General features: G+C 47.2%; 1 protein-coding gene across 1 annotated transcript in view; it reads right to left on the reverse strand.

Moving 5' to 3' along the window:
• Nucleotides 1–1,754: 1,754 nt before the first annotated feature.
• KIF17 (kinesin family member 17) overlaps nucleotides 1,755–19,034 on the reverse strand; it is a 62,361-nt gene continuing 45,081 nt past the window's right edge. Inside the window, exons 10-15 of the mRNA XM_036743136.1 lie at nucleotides 18,780–18,907; nucleotides 13,971–14,202; nucleotides 9,235–9,493; nucleotides 8,006–8,073; nucleotides 4,141–4,261; nucleotides 1,755–1,945 (exon numbers count right to left, since the gene is read on the reverse strand). Coding sequence (XP_036599031.1) covers nucleotides 1,755–1,945; nucleotides 4,141–4,261; nucleotides 8,006–8,073; nucleotides 9,235–9,493; nucleotides 13,971–14,202; nucleotides 18,780–18,907 — 999 coding nt within the window. The remainder of the gene's footprint in view (nucleotides 1,946–4,140; nucleotides 4,262–8,005; nucleotides 8,074–9,234; nucleotides 9,494–13,970; nucleotides 14,203–18,779; nucleotides 18,908–19,034) is intronic.

Genomic DNA, 19,034 nt, shown 5'->3' on the forward strand with positions numbered 1-19,034 from the left:
CAGCCTCCGCCCCCATTTAGTAGATGGGAAAACTGAGGCCCAGAGAGGGCGAACAGCGCGTCAGCGGCCTTGGAGCCTGTTCTCTGGGGCTCTCAGGCCGTCGGTTTCTGCTTCAGGGCAGGGCTTGGTCCCATCCCCTTGTTCTCACACCCCGAACCACTCTCCTAGGCGCCCCGAAGTACTCTTTGCTTTCCCGGTGTCCAGACCCCCCTCCATTCAGCTTCCAATCAGTCCAAGGCCCATCTGACCAGTCACTGTTCCGCTCAAGAACCTTCAGTGACTCCCTACTGCCTCCTACTGACTTAGAAAAGTTTAAAAAATCCTCGGTGCCTCAGTTTCCACATCCATAAAATGAGACCTGCTTCCCAGGCTTGGGAGGATAAAATTGAGATAGTTGCGAACGGAAGCCGTATATAAATGTTATTTCATCACAAGTAGGAAACTCCTGGTGTGAAATAGCCCCTTATCTTATGCAGATAGCTAGCTCCCTGGTCATTTAATTCAGTAATTTAGAGAGTCGCCTGGGACACCCAGCCCATAGGCGTCAGGGGAAGGTCTTCAGCCCTGGTCTTCCTGATTCCAAAGCTAGTCCTCCGGCCTCTCACCCGGTAGGTCCCTGGCACATTCACACAGCAGGCATTTAGTGTTTGTGGAATCGAGCCGCATTGCGGAATGATCCGCGAATGCATGCGTGTCACCAGTAACACCCCAGGACAATGGTCACAAGTAGGATGGATGGAGGCTATTAAGTGGTGCTTCTTAGGATCACTGGGTCCCGTAGAGGACAAATCGTTCTACTGCGCTTTGCCTGTGAGGAAGCTGAGAAGGGGCCAAGGCTCTGACCAAGGTCAGACAGCTACTACGGAGGCAGCTCATCTCACCAAATCCAGCCCACCTTCTCCCGTACTTGCTGCTTCCCCTTCCCGGACTCCCCGTTCTGGGGGCACCTGAGGGGCCCAGCCCGGATGGCCCCTGCTGGACAGCAGCCACGGGCAAACAGAGCCCAGAAGGAGGTCTCCAAACAACAAACGGGAGTCGCTCCGGGGGAGCTTGTCAAAGTGAGGCAGTTTAATGAGCCAGCTCCGCGGGAGGCTCCCTGTGATCATTGGGGAGGGCCGGCTCCCACCTGGGGCGGGCAGCTCCCCAGTGAGGCCAGGGCTTATCCCACCATCGATGTATACGCGCCATTTATTTTTCTCATCGGGAATCCAAAGCTCAATCAACAGGAAAGGCCAAAGAAGGACCCTCTCCCTCCCTCTAGTCAAATGGCTTTCTTTCCAGTCTCATCCGTGCAAAGGGACAGGGTGCCCCCGGTCTGAAGCGTGGCCCCCCAGAAAACCCTTGGCGGTGGTGCGTTTGGGGAGGGGTGGTCCGCTAAGGTCCGTCAGGATCACCACTGGCCGGCCGGTGCTCAGGGGGGCTCAGGCTGCAGGTGCAAACAAAATGGGGCAAGAGTGGGGGGCAGGAAAACAGCTACTGCCGTGTCCTTTTTAGGAGCGAGAACAGAGCTGTTGGCGTGGCTGGAGAGGTGTCCGTATAGTGAAGCGAAAGGAGTCCTTCCTCGCCCCTGTCCTGCCAGCCGGGAAGGCTGAGGGCAGGCTGGAGGAACTGTCCCTGGCCCAGGGCCGGCTGACACCCTCCGCACCCCCTCCCCCCGGCCGGAGGGGAGGGGAGGCAGAGTGCAGCCGGGCCCGGACAGGGGCAGTCAGCCCGGGGCGGGGCAGGGCGGGGCGGGGTGGGGCGGGGGGCGGTGCTCAGAGGGGCTCGTTGCCAAAGTTACTTTTGCTTTTCTTTCGCTTGGCCTTGGCAAAGGGGATGTCCAGGGACTCGAGACGGAAGGGCCGAGGCTGGGGCATGTCCGTGGCCTGGGTGGGCGAGATGGGTGTCAGGATGGAGGAGGCGTTGTTGAGGGAGGAGTTGAGCCCGGGCGGGGAGTTATGGTAAGCTGCAGAGACAGGGGAGACACAAGAAAACCAGATGAGGGATCCTGAAGGAGTGGCTATCAGTCCGTCTGTCCATCCATCCATCCACTCCTTCACTCACCTACCTACTCTGTGCAAAATATTATAAGACGCACAAAACATGAGTCCTTGCACTTAAGGAACTTACTTAGTAGGGGTGATGGGATACGTCTATAGACATAAAGTGTCATAAGAAAAATAGCCCCCCTTTATAGCGCTTTCGGCACAACTGCAAATCCCATCTTACAGATGAGGAAATGTAGGCTTGGGGCTATGGTGGGGACTCATCAAGGCCACATAGCTAGTGAGGGGCAGAACAGGTCTTGGAACCCAGGACTTTTGTGACTCGAAGGGTAATGTTCTTTCTATTGTACGGGCTGACACCTAAGCAAGGGACTGAACCCTTGGGCTAAATTATCGGAATTATTGTTACATACACGTATCTTTACAAGGAAGGAAGGAAGACGCCGTCCTGCCTTCAGCACACTCGGACCCCCAGTGATGAATTTAAGGAAGAACATGGACGAGGGTCACAAAAGGCAGGCAGACAGGCAAAGGTTGTGATCTGCATTGTTGGAGGGATTAACCAGACCCTAACCCTGTTGGTGTGTTTGGGTATTATTACATAAGAGCTCCCATGGATGGAGTGATTTACAGTTAACACAGGATTTTTTTTTGTCAGCAAGCATTTATTAAGTGTCTATTATGTGCCAAGCATTGAGGATACACAAAAGGGCAAAAGGCAGTCTCTGCTCCCAAGAACACGTAGTCTAGTGGAGCATTTGAGGGGGATCAACAAAGACTTTTTCCTGGGGCTTGAAGGAGAAAGCCAGCGAAGCCAAGAGGTGAAGATATTCCTCTAAGTGATATCTTCTCCAAATTAAACCTCTCCAGTTCCTTCAATGGCTCCTCATATAACATGAACTGCAGCTGTCCATCCCATCGTAGATGGTCACCATCCACTGGAAGTACTTCAGTTTGTCAATATCCTATCTAAGATGTTATGTTCATTAAAGAATATAATACTCAGATTATAAAGAGTTTTCCTCACTGCAGGGCTGTGAGTTGGGTGACTTAGTATTATCCCTATTTTGTATAAAAGAGATTGGGCGACTTGCCTATAGTCGCACTGCAAAGCCAGGACTCACACCCAAGATTTCTGACCCTAAGTCAGAAGTCCTCTTCCTCCTGCATCTTGCTATGGACACGTAGAATGTATATTGCTTGCTTTTAAAAGCTGAATTAAGTTGTTTTGTATGCCAAAGAATTGCCGCTGATGATCTCCCATAGGGCAATGGAGAGATGCATGGTGGGTGTGATCAGGCTTCAATCCATTGGGAGTGAGAAATTATACAAGAGAAGTGATTTAAAGCAGTGGGATCAAGTTAAAATAAAAACACCTGTGATTTTTCTAAATCAATATAGAGCCTATAGACAAGGTGCTTGGGCTACTTGGTCACTAACGTCCCTGCTAGCTCTAGATCCCGTCTCAGGAAAGACATCAGTGGTTCAATCTCCCATTTTCATGACTTTGCGTTGGCATTTCCTATGTCTGAAATGCACACTCTTCCCTTCTGCTTCATAGAGAATCCTTCACTTCTGCCAAGACTCAGCCCACTATCCTTCTACATGAAGCTTTCCCTGCTCCTCCCAATCTGTTAGTGTCCTCCCTCCTAAATTAACCTGCAATCATTTTACAAGTATGTGTATATACATTTGTTACTTCCCCAAGAGAATGGAAGCTCCTTGAGGGCAGGGGCTTTTTCCTTTTAGTTTAAGTATCCCCAGAACCTTGGATAGTGCCCGGCCCACAGTAGGAGCTTAAGAAATGCTTGTTGATTGACCAACGGATATATTTGTAAATATGTATAAGTTGTCCCCTTCCCCCCACAGAATGTAAGTTTCTCAAGGGCAGGGAATATTTCATTTTAGTCTTTGTAACCTCAGTGCCTGGCTTACAGATGGACTGACTGACCGATGGACTCACTAACATAAAGCCAAGAAATCCACCCTAGGTAAGGGACGGAGGATTCCACGGAGAACCACTCTGTCTTCCTTTTCCTTCTGCCCTCTCCAGGGGTGTCAGGGTGGTCCAGCCAGTCCTAGTTAGAGAGGGACTTTTTCGGCTGGGCTCTGAGTTAAGGAGGAGGAGGAGCAGAAAATGAGAGGCATCACCTACCCAGGCTCTTCATGGGATCCGTGCTGAGGATCTGGCTGGCCCGTTTGGATCGGAAATAGTTGCTGGCAATATTTTCACTGTCGCTCCTGTTCAGCATCAGCTTGTAACGATCTTCTTCCTGCTGGGATAACCAAGGCCCATAAGCTGAAACCCCCAGGCAGCTCCAGTCCCACCCCCAGCCCGTCCCCACCCATGCTCGCACACAAGGCTCCCCTCGCTCTATCCCTGCTGATTTTACAAAACACCTTACTAAGTCCCAGAAAGGTGAAGTTTCATGAAGCTATTAAGGGCCACAAATAGGTTTCAAACTCAAGCCTGGCCACTCCCAAGGCTTTCCCAGGCTTTGCGCTTTGAACCAATACCAGTCGCTCCCCTCCCAAACCCCCTTCTGCTCTTGCCGCAGCTGCCATCTTCAGCCTTTGCCCCCAATCTAGCAATAACAACAGATATAATAATTGCTAGCGTATATATAGCACCTACTATGTGAAAGGCACTGTGCCAAGCACTCTACATACATCTCATTGGATCCTCCCGACAACCCCAAGAGGTGGCTGTTTTACATTTGAGGAAACTGAGGCAGGCAGAGTGACTTGCCCAGGATCACACACAGCCTCTTAAGTGTCTGAGTCCAGATTTGCACTCAAGCCTTTCTGACTCCAGGCCCAGTGTTCTATCCCCTGCTCCATCTTTGCCCTAGCCCTAGCCTGTCCCCATATACCCTTTTATTTTGGAGGGGAGAAGGCAGGGCAATTGGGGTTAAGTGACTTGTCCAAGGTCACACAGCTAATAAGTGTGTCGAGTGTCTGAGGCTGAATTTGGACTCAGGTCCTCCTGACTCCAGGACCGGTGCTCTACTCACTGCACCACCTAGCTGCCCCCGTCCCCATATACACTTGCTGAGCCAGGCTGCCTCCAGTTCTTTCTTGTCTCTTGGCCTGAAGAACACACATTCCATTGGCCCAGCCCTGGGAGCCTCCGGCCCACCCTCAACCCCTGAGATCTAATGTAAAAACGTCATTTGGCCTTCTCCTTCTTTTCAGAGAGCAAAGATTCCAAGCAGTTTTCACCTTCTCTGTCCATGGGACCTAAACTCTCTACCTCTTCTCCCTCCTTCATCACATTCTGGCAGGTCCATTGGTTGTGGTTCACGCACACCCGGTACATTCTTGTCTGTCCACATACATACACACCACCTCTCTAAGTGTCCCCTTCTCCACATCAATCCAAGACTCAACTCAGTTCCACCTCCTCTAATCCTGACAATTCCCACCCATGCCACCCTCTGACTCCCCTCCCCAAACTGCTATGATGCTTGTCCATACCACCATTCACTTTAGCCTTAGACTGCTTTATACTGCTGGCTATCTCCCTATTTCTGTATAAAGTCCTATTACCTAAGCAAAGGAAACTGCCCTAAGGTTTGGGAAGAGTGCAGGGTTCATTTCTTCTCTGCTATCCCATCTCTAGCCAAACCAACAATGCAGTGCTCCACTGCCCCCAGAAACACATGCTATACCCAAGATGGTGATGCACATCTCCATCTAGATGAGTGTAACACTGAGTAGGGGGAACCGAGAATGCCATCCACACCTGCCATGTGCCCCAAGCCCAGGTCAGCATGGGTCAGCAGGACACGACAGCCAAAAAGCTTAGTGCGATCTTGGGCTGCAATATAGAAAGGCATTGCTTCCAAAAATAAGGAGGGGAGAGTCCTCTGTTCTCTGCCCTCATCAGACCACATGTGGGGCATCAGGTTTGGTTCTGAGCTCCGCCCTTTGGGAACGACACTCATAAGGCTGAGAGCATCCAAACAAGGGCAGCTTGCTTGGCGAGGGGCCCCGAACCCATGCCATATGAAGAAAGGTTGAAGGGACTGCAGATGTTTTGCCTGAAGAAGAGAAAACTCAGAAAGTGATTGCTAAAATCAAGTATTTGCAGGGCTGTTATGTGGGCAGAAGACTGGGCTTGCTCTGTTTGGCCCCGGAGGACAGCCCCGGGAACAGTAGGTGGAAGTTAGAAAGAAGTCAATGTTTTCAAGTTTTCCCTGAAATTGATGCCTAGCGATCAGAGCTGTCCCAAAGCAGAACAAGTCGCCTGGAGGGGTGGCGGCTCCTCCTCCCTGGAAGTCTTCAGGCAGTGGCTGGACAGCCATATGTAGGGGATGATGGAGAAGGGATTTTTGGCCTGGAATGCGTAGGACCTGATGATCTCCCCTCTGCGGGTAAGATTCTGTAATTCTATGAGCCTAACACCAATGCTAACATTAATGAAGCACTTGAAGGTTTTCAGCCCATTGCTAAGAGTGACTTTATGTCTGTTGATTGAGAATCTAGCTAAGGCAGAAGAGGCTCAAATGCCAGGTTTATTTCATTTCTTCAGTTCACAAAACAGATTGTTAACTAAGAGATTGATTGATTACTAAGGCGCTGCAGGGTTTAAGAGCTGCACCAACTAAAACATGCCTTAAAGACATATCTATACATGTTACCCATGGTGTTCCATGCTCAAGAAATTCTGTAATAGACATTCCAAAGGGCAAGTATGACTAGAAAAGAAGGTAGGCAGGTAATGTAGTGAGAATAACAGTAACACAAGGTCAGCTTAAGTGTGGCAATGGTACCCACAGGTGTTTGATTTTGTTTTGTTAATTTTTTTTAAGACCGATTCTCTCCATGCCCCCGAGGAAGTCCAGGAATTGGGTCCAATCGTCCCACTACTAATGGGCATGGGAACCTTGACCTGCTCTGTTTATGACCTGGGCTGATTCACCCCTCCTTAGACAAGCTGGCACCCCCCCCAGTACTGGGGGCTTATCATAATAATGCAAAACTTGGTGGTGATGCCCAGTCAATATAACTCACTGAGGCTCAGAACTGGTAGATGGGATGAGCTACCATGCCTAGCCCCAGAGTTTTTTACAAGCCAAAGGAAGGCTTCTGGCAACATGGATGGGTCCTCTGTGGAAGTTTACAATGTAAAAATGAGTATGAGAATCTTGTAGGATTGAACAGGTTGCCATCTGTACTGAAGGAGGAAGTCCCTGTGCTGCTAAAATCATGGATCCATTAAACATGCCAATTATCAGTCAATTATTGAGAATAATCGTCCTTCAGGCATGGTTCAGAGGAGCTAACAGGAAGAGAATGGTCAACGTTAGCTTCATACACACCATGCTATTCTAACTGTAAGTTAATTTGAAGAAAAGGGATGCAAAGTTAGGTCAACCCAAATACAGTCCCTCCCCATTCATGTAGGAGGTAGAAGGTGGGAGGACCGAGACCTGAGAATGTCAATCTTCAAGCCTCTAGAGATGGAAATACTGAGTCTAGTACTGTCTCTAGGTTCCCTTTCCAACTTAAACATTCTAAATCTAAAATTACTCTCAAGTTCTAACATCTTTGTTTTAAGTTTCCTCCCAGCTCTGACATTTTGTGTTCTAGGCGCCTTCCCAGCTCTGACATTTTGTGTTTTAAGCCTCTCCAATCCCTGACATTCTGTGTTTTAAGCTCCTCCAAACCCTGATATTCTCTGTCCTAAGGTCCCTCCCAGCTCTGACATCCTGTGTTCTAAAGGCCCTCCCAGTTCTGACATTCTGTGTTCTAAGCCCCTCCAAGCCCTGACATTCTGTGCTCTAAGGTCCCTCTCAGCTTTGATATTCTGTATTCTAAGGCCCCTCCCAGTTCTGACATTCTGTGTTCTAAGCTCCTCCAAGCCCTGACATTCTGTGTTCTAAGGGCTCTCCTCGTTCTGCCATTCTGGGTTCTATGGACCTGACTATCTCTGACATTCTTCATTCCTTTGCCTTCATTCACCCCATGTTCTACCAAATTCAGTTCAAGCTGCATCATGAGATACTGGGACCTACCGATGGTTCTCCATTCTCAGCTGAACAGGTTTTTCTTGTAGGCTTATTCTGTGGTAATGTTGAAACTGCTATGAGAAAAGAGAAATTGGAGTCACTCCTTACACAAACAGGCTTACGGGCAAAAACTTGGGGCTCTTCTGACATCAAACCCAGGGTTCTTTCTACTACACTGAGCTTAGGAGTGAGAGGGAAACCTTGGCTAAGAAGGAAGAAAAAGAAGATGTTTCTAAGGCAGCAGATGACAAAGATCCTCAGGAAAACCTGGACTCGCAAAAAGGCGATTGAGGCCATCCCTCTGCCACTGACAGCACAGTAGGAGCACATATGAGATCTAGAAGGTCTCTTAGAACATGTACTATTACAGTTAGAAATAAACTTACAGACCATCTACTCTAATCCCTGGGTGTAAGGTGAGGAAACTGAGGCCAGGAAAAGGTAGGTGGCCAACCAAAGGACAAATAAGTTGGTTCAAAGGGCAAATTTTAGGATCTGTTTGAAAACTCAAAGGAGCCAGAAAGAAAGCTGTGAGATGGAGGGGGAGAGGAGATGTTGAAGACAGAATTAAGCAGTGGGAGGAAGGAGGCAGTGTTTGATATTGGAAAGATGACTGGACCAGGTGCTAGAAGAGCTGGGTTTGAATGCTGCCTCAGCCACTAACTTAATGTTAATTTTACCTGTGTAAAATGCGATATTTACCCTAGATGACTGTAAATGCCTCCCAGCTCTGACATCCTGTGTCCTAAGGCCCCTCCCTACTCTGACATCCTGTGTCTTAAGGCCCCTCCCTACTCTGACATCCTGTGTTCTAAGGGCCCTCCCAGTTCTGACATCCTGTGTTCTAAGGGCCCTCCCAGCTCTGACATCCTGGGTTCTAAGACCCCTCCCAGCTCTGACGTTCTATGTTCTAAGGGTCCTCCCAGCTCTGACATCCTGTGTTCTAAGGGCCCTCCCAGCTCTGACATCCTGGGTTCTAAGGGCCTTCCCAGCTCTGACATTCTGGGTTCTAAGGGCCCACCCAGCTCTGACATTCTGTTCTAAGGCCCCTCCCAGCTCTGACATCCTGTGTTCTAAGGCCCCTCCCAGCTCTGACATCCTATGTTCTAAGGGCCTTCCAGCTCTGACATTCTCTTATTCTGTGATGCTTGAAGAAGGAAGGGAAGGCACACACACAAGGGTGATTATAAGAATTTCTAAGTGCCTTTCGGGTCGGACATAGCCAAACTCTTTACCTACAGGGAGACTGGTTTTCACAATGACAGGCTCTGGCACCTTCCAAAAGCCATTCTCTTCATCCCAGGATGATTCCCGCTTGATCTTATCAAGGTTGCTATAGTTACAGTCCCGTCGAATCAGTGGCTGCATCTGTTCAAGAAGCTGCTGGAAAAGCATGAAGTCTCGCTCCTGCCTGCGGATGGTGGCCAAGTAATCAATCTTCTCCAGCTCAAATTCTGACTGTAGATCTTTGATTTCCACCTCTGCCGCCCGAAGCTAAAAGACAAGGGTGCTAATGCATGAGATGGGAAGGGTATTTAACAGTTTGTTTCATTCATTCATTCATCCATTCATTCATTCATTCAATGGCATTTCCCCTCCTCTTCAGCCTGTAGCCTGAAAGACAAGGATATTGGCCAGTGAGTTAGTACAGGGCATTTCTTGAGGAGCCATAAGTACAAAATTATTTATGGCAGCTCTTTTTGTAGTAGCAAAGAACAGGAATCTAAAGGGAGTTGGCCCTTTATTGGGGAATAACTGAACAAATTTATGATATGTGAATGAAATGGAATATTATTGCCTTTGGAAATGACAAAAGTTACTGTTTTGTAATTTTTGAGGTAGGCAGTTGGGGTTAAGTGACTTGCCCAGGGTCACACAGCTGGTAAGTGTCCAGTGTCTGAGGCCAGATTTAACTCTGGTCCTCCTGACTCCAGGGCCAGTGCTCTACCCACTGTGCCACCTAGCTGCCCCTGAAAGGTACTGTTTTAGACCTGTATGAACTGATGTAGAGGGACATAAGCAGAGCTAGAACAATTTATATAACGAGAACATTGAAAAAGATAAGCGGCTCTGAAAGAATTAAGAACTCTGGTCAGCATGATCAATCATGACTCCAGAAAACAGAGGATAAAGCATGCTACCCATCTCAAGGCAGAGCAGAGAGATAATAGACTAAATATGTAGAATGAGACATACAGTTTTTGGACTTGACCAATGAGGGAAGTGGTTTTGCTTGACTATGCATGGTTATTATAAAGACTTTGTTTTTGTTTCATTCCTTTTAAATTGGGAGGAGGGAGGAGGGAAAGAAAATTCAGTTAATTCTCATCATTCACAAAGGTTATGTTCTATAAAGTCACCATGAACACTGAATTAGCGAATACTGAACCATTGCTCCTTGGGAAAATACAAGGTAAAGTTCCTGGGAGCCTCTGGTCATATTTACTTCAGCACTTCACAGAGAAGTCTACAGACCAGAGATTTTGCTCTTCCTTTTTCAGGATGTATCGTATTGTTGATTCATTAACATTAAACTCACAGCCATCAGCAGTATAACTCATGCCTTAAGGAAGCTTATCTAATGCAGTATTTTCTCTGCAAGATCCCACTTGTGTCTTTATCCAACTCATTGATAAAAATATCAAACAGCATCTGGCCAGGCCTGGGACACTCCCCTGCAGACCTGCTTCTGAGATTTTATCAAATCACCGAGCCCGGCTGTTTATGAATCCATTTAATCAGACTATCTTTGCCCCACTGTTCTCTTTTCCACAAGAATAATGTGAGATATATTACTGAACACTTGGGTAAAGTCAAAGCAAACTCTATAACATTCTCTAGGCCTATCAGTATAGTAACTGTGAAAACAAAAGAAAAGAAGAGAAGAGCAAAGAAAAGAAAAAAGAAGAGAAGAAAAGAAAAGAAAGGGAAGGGAAGGGAAGGGAAAGGAAGGAAAAGAAAAGGAAAGAAAAAAGAAGAAAAGAAAAGGGAGAAGGAAAAGAAAAGAAAGGGAAGGGAAGGGAAAGAAAAGAAAAGGGAAAAGGAAAAGAAAAGAAAGAATTAAGTCTAGTCTAACAAGACCTTTTTTGTTGGGGTCATGTAAGACCTTTGGGATCACTTCTAGACAGTCACAAACCTTCTCTTTAATCATCCATTCTAGGAATTAACAGGAATAGGTCAAGTTCACTGGCCTATAGTCTCCAGACTAGATTCCCTTCCTTTTTTTGGAAATCAGGACGGCATTTGCCCTTCTCCAATCCTATGACAACTTCCCCTTTCTCCATGACCTTTCAAATATCTCTCAGAGTGATCCAGCCAGTTCTTTTGGTATCTAAGGATGCAGTTCATGTAGCCAGATGCCTTGAACTCATCAAGGGTAGCTAAATGCTCCTACCATTTTCTTACTTATCTAAAGCTCCTGATTGGTCTGGGAGTTATTAGTGGTCATTCAATGAAAGCCAGAGGGATTTAGATAGTAGCCAATACAGATTTGCAGAGAATCACTGGACTCCTTTCAAACTATTATTTAAAAGAAAAAAAAGAACCATTTTTGTTCTCTCCCTTCCAGGACCCAAAGTCATTCTCTTTGGCAGAGAAAATAGAAGGAAAAGAAGCCATTCAATTAGCATTTAGTACTGTGGCCTACTATGTGCCAGGCTCTGTGCCCAGTAAACTCTGCCTCCCTTCTGCCATCCATTACTAACATCTCACCCATCCCGTCTTTGAGCCTCCTCTTTTCTTCTAGATAGCTTTAAAAATGATTTTTGACATTCTTTGCAAACTCCTCAGCTCATTCTGAGCTTTAGCATTCCTAAAGGTATTATTATTGGATTGCACTGGGCTTTTGCATTCACCCTCTGCTTCCTGCCCTCACTTCTGCCTTCCGTACAATCCTTTTTAACATCTAAGTTGGTTGATTAGTTCCCAGTACACCCATATCAATCAGTCTCTCCAGATAATTCTCATTTTTCCTCCTTCTATGAACTGGTAACCTTTGTGGCAGATGGCTAAGAGGGAGTTGATGCTCAGTGAAGGGAAGAGGTAAGAAGAGATGGCTCAGCTGCCTGAGATGAATGCAATTCACTCAGCCCCAGTGAACTGCTTCCTAGGGCACTGGAAATGGGCAGATGCGGAATACAGAGCCAATGTTCAGTGATCTCTTAAAGGTCATGAGGAAGAAAGAGGAGAGGTACCCTAGGATTGGAGATGGACAAATGAGATTAAAAAAAGAAAGGATTTAGAGAATGGAATTTACAAACTATAGGCCAGTGAACGTGACTTCAATCCCTGGCAGAACTCTAGAAAAGGATAAGTAGCCAACATCTGGAAAAGTAAGCCTTGTTCATAAAGATGTTGGCTTTAATGTAGTTTTTCTGGACAACAAATAACGAAACAACTTGTCCCCATGCCATTATGATGGGATGCTGCCAGGGCTTGGTAGCATATAACCATATCTACAGATGCAGTCACCACGTTGGGCAATTTTGCTTTGTTACAAGAAAGTACTCGGTCTATCGGGAGTGACATGGTTCACCACTCCTCCTGCGCCTGGAAATGTCTGTGATGGAAAGACAAAAGGCATCAACAAAATACATTTTTAAAAAAGAGGTCATGATGAATTAAACTCATTTCACTTTTTTTCCAGGTTCCCAAATTCTTGGATCTGAGGAATGCTATAGATCAGGAGTTCTTAAACCTGGGGACTGTGAACCTGATTTAAAAAAAAATCTTGATAATTGTATTTCAGTATAATTGGTTTCCTTTATGATCCTATATACAGCTGAGTTCATTTTATGCTCACAACAACCCTGGGAGGTAGGCGCAGTTATCATCCCCATGTTACAGATGAGAAAACCATGGCTAAGTCTCTTGCTCAGGATCACACAGCATTTGAACTCAGGTCCTCCTGACACCACCTAGCTCCCTCCTATTGGTAACTGGTAACCAATCAGATTTGAGAGGTGAGGGAGAGGGAAGTGTCGGGCAAAGGAGACCAGACAAACAGATGAGATCTTATCAGCGATATAATCCAACTGTCACATTTGAGAGATGAGGATACTGGGGTCCAGAGTGATGGACATGCCCAAGGTCGCCCTGGTACGATGTGGCAGAAGTGGGATCTGAAGCCCTTTGCCCTTTCCACTGTTCCATGTACATGGAGGGGTCACTGACAGAATCAGAGACATTGGAAGACAGAGCATGTTGGGGTGGAAGCTCAGGTGTTGATAGAGTGAGCTGTAGTTGCTGGGGAGTAGGGAACATTTGTGAAGGGTGAGTTGTTGCAGTACTTTGTTGGGGTTTTCTTTTTTTTATACCTCTTTGATGTCACCCACATAGAGAAAGCCGGGTGAAGTAATTCCTCTCCTCCCCCAATGAATCCGTAATCTGCAGGGCTTGGGCACTGAGGGATAAAGTCACTTGCCTGTGGACAGCTGGTATCTGCCAGACAGGGGTCTCGAACCCAAGTCTTTTTGACCCTAATGCTGACCTATGCATTCTGATGTGCTTCTTCTCCAAGGGAGAGATCCTAGCAATCTAAGGTCCAGTCTCCTGATTTTATAGATGGGAAAATTGTGTCGCAGAGTAGAAAAGTGATTAGTACAAGGTCCTGGTTGGGCTACAAGTATTTGTGTGCCAGGCACCAAGTTCAGTGCTAGGGATGCAGGAAAAGGCAAAAGACAGTCACTGCCCTCAAGATGCTTACCGTCTAAGGTAGATGCACAGAGGAAGTAGAAGGTATAAGCATCCTTGTGAATGGGGAAAGGGGAGGACAGGAAGGGCTACCTACAGGAGGAAGGATTTGAGCTGATTCCTGAAGCAAGCTGGAGAAGCCAAGAGACAGAGAAGAGGAGGGAGGGCACACCAGGCATGAGGAACAGCCAGTGCAAAAGCCTGGAGAGGGGAGATGAATAGTGGAGTTGGGACTAGCACTGAAGCCAACTCTCCACATCCACTCCAGGCGGGCATTTACCTTTCTCTGCATTTTCTCCAGGAGTTTGCTCTTGGCTCTCACTTCCTCCTGAATAGAATCATAGACATTCAGGAGCACCCAGTCGCCACTGTCCTCGTCAGAGTTCTGCAGGGCTGCCACCAGCTGCTTCTTCCGCTCATCAGCATATCGTTTTCGCCGCTTCAATTTCTCCTTCAGGTCCTTGTTCTTCGCTTGCTCTCCTCCCACCACCTGCTGCTCCAGCATATGCAACCTGGGACATTCAGTGAGAGAGATACCCAGCTGGGGGGGTGAGGAGAAGGGAAGAGCAAGAGCCTCCCAGCCAGTACAGACAAATGTCTACACCCCCACCCCAGCCAGGGCCATGCCCTCAGAGGGGAAGATGTAAAAAAGCTAGGCAGAACTGTCCAACAGAAAGAAATGGACTGGGCTGGGAAGGCAGCCAGGAAACTCAGATCTCAATCGAGTCTCTGCCATGAACTCACTTTGTGATTTCAGGGCAACTCATTTTATTTCTCTGGATCTACTTCCTCTTCCATAAAATGAAAGAATTGAACTAGATGAGCTCTGAGATGCCTCCCGGCTCTGACATTCATGTTCTAAGATTCCTCCCATCTCAGACATTCCATGTTCTAAGGGCCCTCCCAGCTCTGACATCCTGTGTTCTAAGGGCCCTCCCAGCTCTGACATTGTGTTCTAAGGGCCCTCCGAGCTCTGACATCCTGTGTTCTAAGGGCCCTCCAAGCTCTGACATCCTGTGTTCTAAGGGCCCTCCAAGCTCTGACCTCCAGTGTTCCAAGGGCCCTCCCAGCTCTGACATTCTGTGTTCTAAGGGCCCTCCCAGCTCTGACATCCTGTGTTCTAAGGGCCCTCCCAATCCTGTGTTCTAAGGCCCCTCCCAGCCCCGACATTCTAGGTTTTAAGGTCTTTCCCAGCCCTGACATCCTGTGTTCTAAGGGCCCTCCCAGCTCTGACACCCTGTGTTCTAAGGGCCCTCCCAGCTCTGATATCCTGTGTTCTAAGGCCCCTCCCAGCTCTGACATCCTGTGCTCTAAGGGCCCTCCCAGCTCTGATAACTTTTCTTTATTCTTAATTTATTTTTTATTTTTAGTTTACAACACTTAGTTCTACAAGTTTTGGGTTCCAAATTTTCTCTCCCTCCCTCTCCTCTCCCCTCCCCCCCAACCCAGCCCTTCACATTGAACTTATTTGCATAATAGTCCAGTTGTAAAGAAGAACTATAACCAATGGAATGAATCATGAGAGAGAAGAGATGAAACCAAAAAAAAGGAAGGAGAAAAAAAAGAGAGAGAGAGAGAGCTAATAGTTTGCCTCCATCTGCATTCAGACTCTGTGATTCTTTCTCTGGATGTGCATAGCTTTTTACATCATGAGTCTTTTGGAGCTGTCTTTGAACCTTGCATTGATGAGAGGAGTCAAGTCTATCAAAGTTAGTCCTTACAGATACTGTGTCTGGAATCGTGTATAATGTTCTCCTGCTTCTGCTCCACTCACTCAGCATCAGATCATATATGTCTTTCCAGCTTGTAATGAAGTCCATCTGTTCCTCATTTCTTACTGAACAATAGAATTCCATTACCTTCATGTACCACAATTTGTTCAGCCATTCCCCAATTGATGGGCATCCCGTTAATTTCCAATTCTTTGCTACTATAAAAAGAGCTGCTATAAATATTTTTGTACATACTGGTCCATTTCCCACTTGTGTGATCTCTTTGGGATACAGCTCTAGAAGTGAGGCTAAGTCAAAGGGTATGTACATTTTTATAGCCCTTTGGGCATAGTTCCAAATTGCTCTCCAGAATGGCTGGTTCAGTTCACAACTCCACCAGAAGCATAACAGTGTTCCAATTTTCCCACATTCTCTCTAGGATTTATCATTTTCCTGTTTTGTCATTTTAGTCAATCTGACAGGAGAGATGTGGTACCTAAGAGCTGTTTTAATTTGCATTTCTCTAATCAATAGTGATTTAGAGCATTTTTTTCATATGACTATAGATATCTTTAATTTCTTCCTCTGAAAACTGACTGTTCATATCCTTTGACCATTTGTCAATTGGGGAATGACTTGTATTCCTATAAATTTGACTCAGTTCCCTGTGTATTTTAGATATGAGACCTTTATCAGAGATACTGGTTGTAAAGATTCTTTCCCAGTTTCCTGCTTCCTTCCTAATCTTTGTTGCATTGGCTTTGTTTGTACAAAAATTTTTCAATTTAACATAGTCAGAGTTATACACTTTGCATCTTGTAATACTTTCTAACTCTTGTTTGGTCATGAAGTCTTCCCCTTCCCATAAATCTGACAGATAAACTAGTCCTTGCTCTCCCCAAATGCTTATAGTATCTGATAACTTTTGTTCCTAACATTCTATGCTTTAAGGCATGGCTATCTTGCAGCTGGCCTACAGAAATCTTGCAGGAACAGTCACAAACACTGGATACCTTCCCTCAGTGCTGGCACCACTCACTACACCTCTCTCCCCTTCCAAGCTCAGTTGTTGTTCCTGGTCACAGACATCCTTTCTCCCTGACAGAGGATTCCCCATATTCATATACCAGAAATTCCAAAAGTATTGCAAACATCACTGGCACACCCTAGTGATCCACTGGTGACCCATTTCTCTGAGCCTCTTTTTTCTTATCTACAAAATGGGGCTAACAGCACTGACCCAGTCTGCCGTGGAGCATCATTAGTGGGTCACGTGAGACAAGATGGTCAAAATTCATTTTGAGTCTATGATCTAAGGTTCTTGACATGCTCTATCTTTCATCAATGGAAGACAAAGAGGGAAGGTTCTTACTTTTCATCAGTTCCAGGAGGTGACGCTCAAAGGAATGTCCAAAGGACATGAAATTTCTAATGTACCCCTTAGTAAAAGAGGTTGGATTCTACAGCGATCTCCCCAGGAATAGACAGCATAGAGGTATGTCTGCTCCCAAACACTTTTCCCCTAAAAACTTCCATTTGTTTGCAAATATATGTAAATGAATCTGCAAAGGGCCTTTACAACACAGGATGTCAGGGCTGGGAGGCGCCTGAGAATACAGGATGTCAGAGCTGGGAGAGCCCTTAGAACACAGGATGTCAGAGCTGGCAGGGCCCTTAGAACACAGGATGTCAGAGCTGGGAGGGGCCTTAGAACACAGGATGTCAGAGCTGGGAGGGGCCTTAGAACACAGGATGTCAGAGCTGGGAGGGGCCTTAGAACACAGGATGTCAGAGCTGGGAGGGGCCTTAGAACACAGGATGTCAGAGCTGGGAGGGGCCTTAGAACACAGGATGTCAGAGCTGGGAGAGGTCTTCTTTTCCACAGAGAGATCCTTGCCCTTCCTTTCTGTCCTCTTCCTCAGACCTGCTTTCCCACAGCTGGTGTTTGATTTTAAACTGTCTAAATCAGCAGCCTTTGTTGGCTACCAAATGGAATCTTGCTTGACTAAGCAGTCAGGAGCTCCCCCACCCCCAGACATCCAGCACAACCCAAGCTCTTCTCTAGGCACTGATTGCCACGTGCCTGGGACACCAGACGGCCTCAGACTGCTCCCAGCCGTCCTTGGAGAGCTCACCCACCCTATGAGTTTCCTTTCTCCCTTGTGTTAAAACTAATAATGATGCTGATGACTGCAGCTCATTCTTGCCTAAGACTTCAAGGCTTACATAATGTTCTCCTCACAACAGCCCTGGAAGGTCAGTAACGCAAGGCTCAGATTTAGAGAAAGTACTCACCCAAGGTCACAAAGGCAGTAGCAGAGCCAGAATTCAAACTCTGATCTCCTGACTCCCAGATTAAAGAACATGTCACCTCATATAAAAATACACCTGAACTCTGCATAATTCTAATGGCCAAGCCTGGCCCTAGGGAAGGAAGAAAGAAAATTCACCTCCCTCCTTTGAAAGGCAAGAGACTATGAGTGTGGAATGTTGTATATACTTTCACAAGTCAATATGTTGGATGGTTTTGCCAAACTGCAGGGGGTGGTTACGCTCAGGCTAGCTCCCCAAATGCAGCAGGCTGCAGGGAAATACTGACAAATCAATGTGATCCTAAAACAGGCACCAATAACACTTTTAAAAAAAATTAAGTGGAAAGCTCTCTCCAAGCATGGCTAAGCCAGGAGGCACAGTGAGGAATTTGGGGCTCAGTGGAGCTGCTTGAGACCAGGTCAGGGCAATTGTCTTTTGAGGAAGAGTATTGTCACAAATCATCCATTTGTGTTGTGTCAGGGCTGGAAGGGCCCTTAAAACACAGGATGTCAGAGCTGGGAGGGCCCTTAAAACACAGGATGTCAGAGCTGGGAGGGCCCTTGGAACACAGGATGTCAGAGCTGGGAGGGCCCTTAAAACACACGATGTCAGAGCTGGGAGGGCCCTTGGAACACAGAATATCACAGCTGGGAGGGCCCTTGGAACACAGGATGTCAGAGCGAGGAGGGCCCTTAGACCACAGGATGTCACAGCTGGGAGGGCCCTTGGAACACAGGATGTCAGAGCTGGGAGGGAATGCATCTCAGTTTCCATTCCCCTTCCCTTCGCCTAGTTCCCCTCTTCTGGATATACTTCAGCTTGTCAAGCTTGTCAATGTCATTCCAAAATTATGGTCCCAGATGTGGAAAGAATGCACCAGATGTGGGCTGCCCAGGGCAGAGTACAGCACATACTCTCACCTCCCTTATTCTGAAGACTATCCCTCCATTATTGTGACGGGAGGTCTGGCTAGCTTTCCCTTCTGTGATCAATGCAGAGGCCCATGGACCTGCTCCCACTTCCCTTGGCAGGACCCTAGGGCAGCCCTCTCCTCAGGCTCTCACCTGGCCAGTACTTGCTCCTGGTCCACGGCTGCCGGGATTTCATCCGTCACCACGGCCACTTCCACTCCCACGCTCTCTTTTTTGGTGACCCCCACTGGCTGGGGAATCTGCAGCTGCTGCTCAGCCTCCTGGGCAGGAACAGAAAGAAGACAATGAGGCTTCTGCAGGTTAGAAGGGTGAGGCCAGTGAAGGGATGAGGGGGGCCAGCAGGGCAAGCCCTGGAGGGAATGGAGATGGGGGGACGATGGACTTACT

The sequence above is a fragment of the Trichosurus vulpecula genome, chromosome 2 (assembly GCF_011100635.1).
Source record: "Trichosurus vulpecula isolate mTriVul1 chromosome 2, mTriVul1.pri, whole genome shotgun sequence".
Taxonomy (NCBI): domain Eukaryota; kingdom Metazoa; phylum Chordata; class Mammalia; order Diprotodontia; family Phalangeridae; genus Trichosurus; species Trichosurus vulpecula.